Here is a 12,773-nt window from a genome sequence, read left to right as displayed (position 1 = left end):
TTATTCCATTTTCTCCCCCTCTGCCTCAAAGTTTACAATTTCTCTCTGCCCACAACACTCACCTCTTGCTGTGATTGTCATTTGTTTTCTGACTTTTTCCCCAGTAATTTTTCACGCCTTAGACCTCTAGTTAGGTGTGACAGTTCTCAAATAGGAATTTCTTCAGTTGTACCTGATGCTTCCACCACACATAATAATGCCCTAGTACTCACCTGTACTATCCAGGAGGAAGGAAGCTGGAAGACCAGCAAATAGAGCTCTGAAGCATCAGTTACTTCTGCTTCCTAAAGCCCTCCTTGAGGACAAGTAGTAAGGCAAGAGCTATGAAAGGAACTAGCAGCTGCAGGGAGGGTGCAAACAGAGGTAGAGGAGACGTAAGCTTTGGTTTGCCTCAAACTAGTTCAAGACTACACAGTAGATGAATGGGAAGCAATAAGAGAGCTTCTGACACCAGCTGTAGGCTTGTTTACATCAGGAGACAGGGTATAAAGTAAGGACAGAGTCTCAGGGGGCATTTACCAATTTCACATAGCTAAGAGTTTTAAACATGTTTTCTACAATGTTCTGCTAAATGTACAGAATAAAGGAAGTAGCCTAGAGTTTGATGTTTTCAAAAGCAAGCATTTTTTTCAAACTTGGGATAGCTAAGAAAACACTCAAAATCACTTTTGGAGAATACAGTTTCAGTGATTTTTTTTTTTTTTATGGACAAAGAAAAAATCCTTATGATGGAAAAAAACCCCTATGTAGTTTGCAGAAACACCTAACTAACTTGTCTTGATAATCGCTTGAAAGTTTGAAAGGATCTTATGAGCAAAACGGGGCACTTCTTTCAAAAATGATAAATTCCAAAGTCATTCACTAGAGTCACCAGGGCTTTCTACATACTGGATGATCCTCCCACTTTGTTAAAACTTCAAAGCTTCGTAGGTAAATTAAAAGCAAGGAAATAGATTTTGCTCATGTTTAAAGAGGGGATGGGGAGTCAGGGGCGAATCTCTTTTAGCACCTTAAGAACAAGAAGTTTCAGCACATTTTAGAAGTCAACTGTGTTTTGGAAATACAGCATATGAGCAATTTCTTATTTTAATACACCAAAAATTGTGAGCTGGTCTCTCAATTTGCTAGCTTACAATGAATATGAAAACAGTTTCCCATATTAGAGGGCTACCTTCAGTTCTTCTGTGCACAGGTAAATGAGGTTGCAGTGGTGACAGCAGGTTATCCAGGAGATTAAGTAAACTTTCTAAAACACCACTGTTGCTAAGCGATCTTTGGCCAATGCAAGAAAGCAACATGAAGACCCTAAAAATAAAATTTACATGTTTAAGACTTTATTTCTTTTCAGATCCAGTAATATTCTGAAATACCCCTTATAGAACAATATTCCCCTAGGTTTTCATCTTAGACACAAGCAGATCGCTACAGAAAAAAAGTACTGTGGCCCAGCAAGTGAAATGAATTTCACATTCTATTGTTGTAAGGATAATGCAGTATTTTAGGGAGAACATTTTCTCTTTTACCCTCAAGAGGTCAGCAGAGCATTCTGCTTCTTATATCTGAAACAAGACCTCAGGATCTCATAATTCCTTTTTAAAAATTATGCAAATATACATGTTGCTGTCCAAAAAAAGCAAAAAGCCACAAAACAGCAAATATGTTTGATTAAAATAAAATGCTAATGTTTAGAGCATCAAAGACCTCAATCAATAATCTGACATTATCAACGCATCTAACATTCAATGCTCAACTCCATGCCTGTTTGCTCTTATCTAGGGGAAATCTTCTGTATTAAATGCTAATAGTGTGTTTTCCAGCCTCAATTTTACTTCTACTACACTAGAAGCGGAGCTCTATGATGAGAGTGCATTTAAGCCTGCCAAAGGAGAAGGCAGTCTTTGACACTGGGGAGCAATCCTGCTAGGTATGCAAAGATCTCCAAGTAAGGAAAAACAGCAACTTATTGTGGTGCAAGCACCAAAGAGCTGCAATAAGTAACTGCAATCAGACATTTCTCATTTGCCGTGCTTTTTGGGTACTGTTTCTTACATCAGTGGAATACATGGATAAGTATCCTTCAGTCACATTTTTGTCAATTCCAATGGTAACTTACAAGCAATGGGATCATTTAAGTGATCCGCAGGTTATGATACAGACTTATACCTTACCTGTCTTGTGGGAATATGAGAAGTTGTTCTGAATTGTATAATTCCTGCAGCACGTTTGAGAGAAACTGACCCCACCACCTTTCTCCTCCACAGAGCTGAACAAGCAGGAGGCCAGTGTGCAATCGTATCTTTGGGGTCCCACTGATACACAGGTGTTTAAATAACTCTTCACAAGCTTGAGCATGAAAAGTACTTTGAAGAACTACAGGAACAGAGTGCCCTTTAAAGAAATGAGAACAAACAACTAAATTAAAGGAGACAATGGCTTGAAAACATAGGAGGAAAAGGTTGACAGGAAGTTTTAAAAACTATTATGATTAGATTAATTGGTAAAAGGGGAACAAATGGGAGACGGTAATTTGCAGGTAACCCATAATGACCAGGCTGTTTGGTGAAAACCAAATTAGTGTCCTGTCAGTGCAAATACCCTCAAGGAATCTACACAAAGCAAAAACCAAACCATTATGCTTAAAAATAGACTGGCACAGAAAATTACGAGACAGACACACCTATCTATCAATAGAATAATATTCTGCTTTCTAAAAAAAAAAAACAAACCATCACACACAAAACAACAACACCTTCCCCCCCGCCCCCCAACTCCTACTCAGACTTTTCAATTTTGATTGTCTTGGAACTCTTTCATGACTTCACCCCCGCAGTCCGCAGAAGCAATTTCTGCTTCCCCTTCCCACTTCTAACTGCCTAATCCATGCCCAGTGTCGTAAAGGCTTTGATGCTCACAGATCCTTCCACAAGCTGATTCTACCAATGAAACTACATGAGTGTTTTGCCCCAGCAGCCTTTTGCTACTTCAGCCAACTAAATCAACCCACAGTAGGATAAGACGACTATCTGAACAAAGGAATATGTAGTCAGGACTATGGAAAAGAGAGAAGGATCTTGACATGCTCTCCTGTCCTTTTTAGGAGCAGGAAGTGGTTAGGTCAGCTTGGTGCCACTGGTGAAACTTTACACCATATGCTACCAGCTACTAAAATCATAGTAAAACATACCTGAACATAGTTTAAAAGCTTTATAGTAGGAAAGTACAGAAAAAGAAATAGAAACACTTGCAAATTGTTTCTACTAACATGACAAAAATATCAAAACCTCAAAAAATACTAACCATTGGAAGAATGAAGCAAACTAAGCAAAGTATCCAGTAAATATCTAATGATAGTGCGTAACTGTTCTGTGGATGACATCTGAATCAAGTCTTTTGGATCAGATTGCTCCTTCAGCGTTTTCCTGCTTGCACCTAAAGCTACTTTGAGCCTCTGAACGGCATGGTGAGCCAAGTTGAGTTGAAGTTGTAGCTGAATGCAGTCCTGGTAAGCAGAAAATACTCTGCTATCTTCTTCTACTGCCTTGTCTGGCTTTCGTAAAAAGTACTGGGCATTGTTAGCGCTATTGAGTGGCGGCAGATCAATACTCTGCAGAAGAATTTCTAACCGATGACAGGCCAAATTGTACCTAAAGGGAAACATTCCAACACACAATTCAATAGACATCAGCAAATGGCAATACATTTGACAGTCATCCTGCCAGAAGATGAGTTCTGGTCCATTTTGAATGCACTGTTAAAACAGATATTAAAAAAAAAAAATACAGTGTAGTCTTTGTTACTGCTATAAAGATTGTAACAACTCTACAAAGGCAGAGTTTTCTTTGGTCTGGAAAATATCAGAAGAAAAAACCCAAATCTATAACATTATGATATTGCAGAGTTTTAAATTAAAATAACTAGTAAGTACACATAATTTTTTCTTCTAACCTGCACTGTATGTCTTCTTGCAATGCAACCATCATTGCCAAATGCTGGTCAATTTCTGGCTGATTTGCAGCTTCACCTTCTCCTCTGAGGGGATCATGCATTAGTTTCAGCTCATTTTCAAAGGGTAAGATATAGGTATGGCCATAATAAAATCCTAATGGGATTTTTGCTCTGGCATTTGTGCTACCATATCGTCCAATAACAGTGATCTGAAAAGAGAACACAACTATGCTGTAACACAATGGTATCAAAACAGGCAAAATAAACATCAAGTCAAAAATTCTTTAAAAATTTACAGCCAACTGAAGTTTGGATGGAAGAGAACTTAAGAAAAAGTTCACATGCTAAAAGATAGAGTATGCAGCCTATCTCCTTTTACCTTCATAAACCTGCAAACTGGGGGTGGCAACAAGTCATGTAAAATAAGTGAATGTGTGCTGATGTCAGTAGCCACTACCAGTCGCCTTCCATCCACTTCTTCTCCTAAAGTCCAGATGTCAATTGACAAGGAGGCCAAATCTCCACAAGTGGGAATCAATACATCCGTCAGCAATATCGGTCTTCCAAAATCTAAAGTCACGAATCTTCTTGCTCCTAGGGGAAAAACATAAGGTTGCCTAAAATACAAGTGTGTGCTAAACAGCAAAGACATGTTACTTCTCAAATAATAAAGCCATTGTTTATGTATTGTTCAAAAGGTGTATATTTTAGGTTAAAAATAGCTGCACTAGCTCAGAATCTCTCACTACAGCTTGCACCCTTTGATAAGAAAATTTTGGCTTCAACTTAAACTGTTATACTTCTTATGCATTATTTCAGAACAGGTGCTTTGTCCAGAGACCCAACATATTCCCCCAGCCCCCAGGATTTTTCAACTCAGTAAACATCACTGAATGCTGGGTCCTAAATTTCCAGATACAACAGAAATGAAAACTGAGAAATAGAATTTCTTTGGAAAACCAAGTGAGACTATAGCTAAGCAACTTACTTAACACCCTGGAAAACATTCCACTTCTTATTAGAAAATAGGTCAATACTATTATTATGAATTCTGGTTTTACCTGAGTGCATTCGCTCTATAATAATTGACTGATGAGGTGGAGGTTGAAGAAAATGTGAAGCGTGAGATATTGCAAGAGCAAGACCAGATCCAAGAGGATTCTGAGGAGTGAGAAAACACCAGTAAAACTAAATCATTAAAATCTATGCATTTATAATAAGCTGTTATTTGCAAAACACTGTAAGAAAACCTCTTGTGATTTAAAAATGTAAAATTTTGGCAATACCTCACTACATTCAGATTTGAGCATGAACCACCAAAATATGCTAACTACGAAGTTCAAAGGATTAATAACTCCTTATACAGTTGAGCTGCTTACAATTAAAAGAAACCATTGGAATACTACAACAACTCTACCTTGCTTTCATAAGTCTGTCTTTTCATACGATCTAAATTAGTCATACAGTTTTCACATCTCATCCAAATAAACATATATTTACTAGCACTCAAGTACAAATTAGATCCTGATAAGGCTTTACAGCATTTTTTTTCTACAAGAAAAACAATAAAAAATAATTACCGTTCTAGACTTGCTTGTATTTTTATTATGTGCTGCAAGGTTAACTGTTGGGGGATCAATGACTGAACCTGGGAAAAGCTGAGCAAGCTCTGCATTAATAACAGCAGAAACTGCCTCATTAGGTGGAGTCAAAGGTGGAGTCATGAACAGAGGAGTCGTTTTTGGTGTGGGTGGAATGACATCTGAAGGATGGATAAAGAACCCTGGGCCTACAACTGGATTAGAAGGCACGGAGTTATGAACAGGACCAACTGCTGATGCTGCTGCTGCCGCCGCTGCTGTTGTCTGATGTAGTTTTGCTTCCAGCTTTGCTTTCTGTGGGTAAAATCAAAGCAGTGTATGTAGCAGATAATACTGCCTGGGAACAAAGCAGTAGTATTGAACTACAAGTTCAACTTCCATTATAAAACTAGATTTAATAAATACAAGCCACCTTCAGCACAAGCATGTTAGATGTCCAACCATAAGCTGAAAAATCAAACTCTATTCAATTTGACCTCACTTGTTGAAGAACATGAATAATTAAGTAATTCATTGGAGTAATTAAAAAAAATGTAAAAACCTACAACTGAACAGCAAAGTAGAGTCAATACAGTCAAGCTTCATACTGACAATGGCTTTATGACCGATACTTCCCTGTGCTGGCAATCATGCTTTTCAGTTCAGCGGGCTTTTCAATTTCAGATTGATATATGTATGTTACATAGTTTTGATTACAAACTCCCAACCCACCCTCAAAATACACAAAAATAAGTCTGAAAGACCAAAACAGTATGGGAGACACTCTCAGTATTTTGTTTAATAAGAGTGATCCTTGGTGCAGAGCTGTTCCTTCTTCAAATACACTACGGAGGAAAAAATTAAAAAAAAAAAATTAAAAAAAAAGAAAAAAGAAAAAAAAAAGGCGACTAGCTCTGCAACTACTTTCTCCGCTTTTGAAGTTTAGAGACAGCATTAAAAAATAGCCAAATAGCCTCCAACCTGTTGCTGAAGCTTCAAAAGCTGCTGCTGTTTCTCTTGCAGCACCTGGAGCTGTTGCTCGGCTGAGGCCATTGCATGAGAGAGAGACTGCAAAGCTACCTGGGCTGCTGAACTCAGTGCTGTCGAGGCTTCCCCAACCGTTCCCGAAGAGAGGCCACCAACTGCTGGGGTAACCCCAAAGGTACTCACTGGCATGAAACAAACAAACAAACCCAAACAAAACAAAAACATGTATGTAGAAAAGAAATTATAAAACACAGCTTTAATTTAATTCCTTACTAATTGTTAAGAGCAATTCAAAAACTGGAAAAAGGTCTCCTTTTACCCAGTTCTTGCTACAGAATAACATCATCTTGAATTACAAACTATATGGTTTACAGACTATGCACACTCATCATATATGCATTTTTGTTACACAAGAGTCACCTAATACCCTGGAATTCCTTTGCCACATAAGGCTGCAAGGTAAAGATGTAAGCTTGTATGTTTTACTCTCTGATAGAAAGAAGTTTGTTTAAATTAATAAATTTGAAATCCAGTTTGTTTGTTAAGCTCTAGGAAGTCTAACTTCATATATAGTAACAATTTTTTAAAAAATTCAACACTTCTAAAACTACAAGTAATCTGTTCGTTAAACCATGTTCATTATGTCCAATTAAAAATATCATATTGTGGAACTATGCTAAGTAGAAAAAATGAAAAACTGTATATACCAGTAAACGTACTTGCATCGTCCCTTTCTATTCTAGTTCCATCACTTGTTGAAACACAGGTAAAGTGCAGAGGTTCAACTTCCAGAAGTCCAGTAAGGGAAGTAAAACTACCTTCAGCAGCTGCACAGCTACTTATTTTCCCATTTCCTGAAAGAGAAATAAATACCTGCACAATCAGCTAATGTTTTCTTGCTAGTGACATTTCAAGTCCTGCAGAGTCGAAAGGGACAACTAAATATAATCCACATATTACTTCACGTTGTGAAACAAACACCTTAACACTATCACATCCACAATATAAAGAGAAGTATATTTCAAAATGGATAATGCTGCCAAATACAAACAGAGTATCTTAAGTCAAATTATCAAATGTGACAGCAGAATCATAGCATAACCTTCTAAATTCCAGAAATAAATTATATATGGATGCTCTGTTCTTTCCTACACTGTGAGAAAATTAACTTGCAAAAATACACTGATGTTACCAGAAAGGAAGAGAAAGTAAGTAACAGACCAACTAAGACCACACACTAAGTTAGCACAAAAACTAAACTTTTATTCAATATGCTAACAAATACACAGTGTTCTACAGAGGGAGGGATGGGAAAGAGATGGACAAGAGGATACAAGAAAGGTAAGGAAGTCACTATGACTGATGAATATGCTTGCTATGAAAAGAATTTCCTGACAGGGAAAAATTGTCTCGTTCTTTGAACATTCTGTGGCCTAAAGATTCACCGATTACCACAGTATCACAGTATGTTTGGGATTGGAAGGGACCTCAAAAGATCATCTAGTCCAATCCCCCTGCTGGAGCAGGAACGCCTAGGTGAGGTTGCACAGGAACATGTCCAGGCGGGTTTTGAATGTCTCCAGAGAAGGAGACTCCACAACCCCCCTGGGCAGCCTGTTCCAGTGCTCTGTCACCCTCACTGAGAAGAAGTTTTTTCTCAAATTTAAGTGGAACCTCTTGTGTTCCAGCTTGATCCCATTACCCCTTGTCCTATCATTGTTTGCCAACGAGAAGAGCCTGGCTCCATCCTCATGGCACTCACCCTTTATATATTTATAAACATTAATAAGGTCACCTCTCAGTCTCTTCTCCAAACTAAAGAGACCCAGCTCCCTCAGCCTTTCTTCATAAGGGAGACGCTCCACTCAATCATCTTTGTTGCCCTACGCTGGACTCTCTCCAGCAGTTCCCTGTCCTTCTTGAACTGAGGGGCCCAGAACTGGACACAATATTCCAGATGGGGTCTCACCAGGGTAGAGTAGAGGGGAAGGAAGACCTCTCTCGATCTACTAACCACCCCCCCTTGTAATACACCCCAGGATGCCATTGGCCTTCCTGGCCACAAGGGCACAGTGCTGGCTCATGGTCATCCTGTTGTCCACGAGGACCCCCAGGTCCCTTTCCCCTACACTGCTCTCTAATATGTAATTTCCCAACCTATACTGGAACCTGGGGTTGTTCCTGCTCAGATGCAGGACTCTACACTTTCCCTTGTTAAATTTCATCAGGTTATTCCCCACCCAACTCTCCAGCCTGTCCAGGTCACCCTGGATGGCAGCACAGCCTTCTGGCGTGTCAGCCACTCCTCCCAGCTCAGTGTCATCAGCAAATTTGCTGATAGTACACTCTATTCCCTTGTCTAAATCATTAATGAATATATTGAATAATATTGGCCCCAGTACAGACCCCTGAGGCACTCCACTAGATACTGGCCTCCAACTAGACTCCGCGCCATTGACTACCACTCTCTGGTTTCTCTCCTTAAGCCAGTTTGCAACCCACCTCACTACTCTATTGTCTAGACCACACCTCCTCAACTTAGCAACTAGGATGCTGTGGGAGACTGTGTCAAAGGCTTTACTGAAGTCAAGGTAGACCACATTCACCCCTCTGTCATCATCCATCCACCCTGCTACATTCTCATAAAAGGCTATGAGGTTGGTCAAGCATGACTTACCCTTGGTAAAGCCATGCTGACTGCCCCTAATAACCCTCTTATCCTTGATATGCCTTGAGATGGCACCAAGGATAAGCTGTTCCATTATTTTCCCAGGGACAGAGGTGAGGCTGATCGGTCTATAATTACCCGGGTCCTCTTTCTTGCCCTTTTTGAAGACTGGAGTGACATTTTCTTTCCTCCAATCCTCGGGCACCTCTCCCATCTCCCAAGACTTGGCAAAGATGATGGAGAGTGGTTTAGCAATGACTTCAGCCAGCTCCCTCAGCACCCGCGGATGCATCCCATCTGGACCCATGGATTTATGGATGTCCAGACTATTTAACTGCTCCCTAATCCAGTCCTCATCAACTAAAGCAAACTCCTCCATTGACCTGGCTTCATCTGGGGTCTCAGGGGTACAGGGCTCCCCAGGACAGTCTCCAGCAGAGTAGACAGAGAGAAAAAGAAGGCATTCAGTAATTCTGCCTTCTCTGTATCTTCTGCCACCAGGGCACCCACCCCATTCATCAGTGGGCCTACATTGCCTCTGGTATTAGTTTTATCTGCTATGTATTTGAAAAAGTTCTTTTTGCTGTCCTTGACCCCTCTCGCCAGCTGTAATTCTAAGGAGGCCTTGGCTATCCTAGCTGCCTCCCTACATCCTCTAACAGCAGCCTTATATTCTTCCCAAGTGGCCAGCCCCTGCTTCCATGACCTGTAAACTCTCCTCTTCTGCTTGAGCATACCCAACAGATCCCTATTCAACCACGCAGGCCTCCCGGCTCCCTCCCTTGACTTCCTACGTGTGGGGATGCTCTGATCCTGAGCGTGGAAGAAGCAATCTCTGAATGCCACCCAGCTATCTTGGGCCCCTTTTCCTTCAAGCAGTCTTGCCCATGGGATTTCCCCCAGCAATTGCTTGAAAAGGCCAAAGTTAGCCCTGCTAAAGTCCAGGGTTGCAATTCTACTTGCTATTCTGTTCCTGCCACACAAGATGCAGTGACAAGAGGCATCTCGTGGTCACTGCAACCCAGGCAGTCCTCAACCTTTACTGCTTCGACCAGACCCTCCTTGTTAGTGAGGATGAGATCCAGCAGTGCACCTCTCCTAGTCAGCTCCTCCACCATTTGCATGAGGAAGTTATCGTCAATGCACTGGAGGAACCTCCTGGACTGTGGCTGGCTGGCTGAATGGTCCTTCCAGCAAACATCAGGGAAGTTAAAATCACCCACAACAACCAGGGCCTGAGACTATGAGGCCACTCTCAGCTGCCCATAGAAGGCCTCATCAACTTCCTCAGCCTGATCTGGTGGCCTGTAATAGACGCCCACAATAGTGTCACCCCTGCCAGCCTGCCCCTTGATCCTCACCCATACACTCTCAACTCGCTCGTCATCCGCTCCTCAGAAGAATTTAGTACATTGTAGCTGCTCTCTCACATAGAGAGCAACTCCACCACCTCGCCTGGCCGGCCTGTCTTTCCTGAAAAGGGCATAGCCATCCATGACCACATTCCAGTCATGTGAACTGTCCCACCATGTTTCTGTAATTGCCACCAGATCATAATGTCCCGACCGAACACAGGATTCTAACTCCTCCTGCTTATTCCCCATGCTGCGCGCATTGGTGTACAGGCATTTCAGGGAGCGAGCAGAGCACACCCATTTCTCCCTAGGGGCATAGGAGGCCACCCGGTTCTCATCAGTTTTAGAATGCTGCCCCATTGGGACAAGCCCAGCTACAACCTGATAGGATAGACACAAAAATGCTTTTAAGGTACTATAATGCCTTTGAAATAGAAAAAACATCTCATTAAATCTGTAATATTTAAGTAGAAGAGTGACATATGGCAGCTTCCTATTTCAGAAAAATCCATTTAGGTTTCTCTGCCTACAAGATGGTTGCTAGTCTATATGAATACGAACATATCTCAAGGATGCTGCTCAGAAGAAATGACAGATGCTTCCTAGATAAGTCTGACCCAGGGTATGACAGCAGTCTGTTTAATCTCAAGCCTCTTCTTAGATCTTCTACAGGATAAGAAAATAAGGGATTCCAGAAAGAAGCTTTTTTTCCTTGCCCTAAGGGCTACAGGAAATAAAAGACATCTCACAAAGCAATAGAATATCTTGAACTTCATTATGTACAGCTATAAAACAGATGGAAAGTATAAAACCACATTTCCACTAAAGCAAACCAAGTATAATAGAGAGAATTACCAATTCTTCCACAATAGATTACTGTTAAACATACATACCTGACAGAACATCAGACAAATCAATTTCATCTGATTGTACTCCAATGCTGCTGTTGTACACATTTTTACAAGAAGAGCCACTTATTTCCAAATCAAACAGAACTGGATCAAAAGGTGAACTATATAATCCATATCTGCAAATGGAATAAGACAAACAGCGCTATTCAAACAATAAGAATTTATATAGAATTACTTACAGAAAAAGGCAAAGTATTTCATCATCAGGATTATATTCCAAACTATTCTTAGAAATTACCACTTACTCATATTTCATTGAAGTAATGTATTAGGTGACCTTTCAAACAGCTTATGATGCTAAATAAGTAACATTACTAATTAGTTTTGAAGATGTAATACTGTCCTGAGAACATGACACATAATCACACTCAGACTTGTAAACTAGAACTACAAGCCTTAGACAATTAGCCACACCAACACGCATGCCTACGCATGGTAAATCAGAGATTTATCTGAAGTCAACAAAAACACAGTACTGTTTTCCAAAACAGCAAAAGAAATTCCACCTCAGCTTGTTCTTGCAGCTGAAGTAAAAAAGAAATGCTGCTAGGGATACAAATCAATACTTGTGAGTACATGAGATATCTCAACAGCAGAAAATCTCATTACTCCTACTCCAGCAGTACTGCAGGGGAAAAAAATTACACATTCACTCAGGTAAGAAGGTGGTCCCAAATCAATTAAGGTATTTTAAGCCAAGGAAAAGGAAAATCCAAAGTAATAACAAAATCAATGTTGTGGGGTTTTTTTTGTGTACTAACACGTATTAATAGCAACTGACACACGGAGAAAAAAATGAAAATCGGGCCAATTTATTAAGCAGGAGAAGAAAGAAAAAATGCACTTGTGCAGGTACAAAAGTGAGAAAGATATAACACTTCTCACTTTGACTGGCAAGAGCCAAAACAAATACGAAATATTTCCATGAACACACCGACAGCTACAGAAGGTTCCTCCAGTCCCTTTTCCCTCTGCCTCTGAGCAGCTTCTCTGTTCTTTAGCAGGCAAGGAAAGCTCCCAGCAGGTAATACTGAGAAGGCTGGAGTGTTTAAATATCTTTTTTGAGCCATGAAAGAATAAACGTCTACATGAATGCTACAACACTAGCAACAAGGCAGAACAGGTTCTACATTCCTCTGAACGTTAAAACACTTCTACCATGGCTGGGTTCAATGCTTTTTGATACACAATACTAAGACCATAACTAGACAGAAAATTATGTTATACAGAAGGACAATAATTGCTATTGATTGTAAAAAAGAAAAAAAAAAAGAAGAAAGAAAATCTGACATTTAATATACACTCCGCAACCAAGTTATTTAGAAGC

At 40.2% G+C, this 12,773-nt stretch overlaps 1 protein-coding gene across 7 annotated transcripts in view; it reads right to left on the bottom strand.

Moving 5' to 3' along the window:
- The window catches only part of BIRC6 (baculoviral IAP repeat containing 6), a 184,711-nt gene that overhangs the window by 116,128 nt on the left and 55,810 nt on the right, over positions 1 to 12,773 (bottom strand). For 5 of the 7 annotated variants that reach the window (XM_080342353.1, XM_080342357.1, XM_080342355.1 and 2 more), the window contains exons 22-31: positions 11,429 to 11,562; positions 7,220 to 7,366; positions 6,507 to 6,694; positions 5,526 to 5,840; positions 5,007 to 5,106; positions 4,325 to 4,539; positions 3,946 to 4,154; positions 3,298 to 3,644; positions 2,169 to 2,388; positions 1,172 to 1,305 (exon numbers count right to left, since the gene is read on the bottom strand). In XM_080342353.1, the coding sequence (XP_080198479.1) occupies positions 1,172 to 1,305; positions 2,169 to 2,388; positions 3,298 to 3,644; positions 3,946 to 4,154; positions 4,325 to 4,539; positions 5,007 to 5,106; positions 5,526 to 5,840; positions 6,507 to 6,694; positions 7,220 to 7,366; positions 11,429 to 11,562 (2,009 nt within the window). The remainder of the gene's footprint in view (positions 1 to 1,171; positions 1,306 to 2,168; positions 2,389 to 3,297; positions 3,645 to 3,945; positions 4,155 to 4,324; positions 4,540 to 5,006; positions 5,107 to 5,525; positions 5,841 to 6,506; positions 6,695 to 7,219; positions 7,367 to 11,428; positions 11,563 to 12,773) is intronic. The other 2 variants (XM_080342354.1, XM_080342356.1) reach the window with 1 other exon arrangement.

The sequence above is a fragment of the Nesoenas mayeri genome, assembly GCF_963082525.1.
Source record: "Nesoenas mayeri genome assembly, chromosome: 3".
Classification (NCBI taxonomy): Eukaryota; Metazoa; Chordata; class Aves; order Columbiformes; family Columbidae; genus Nesoenas; species Nesoenas mayeri.
This window is presented reverse-complemented; position numbering and strand designations above follow the sequence as displayed.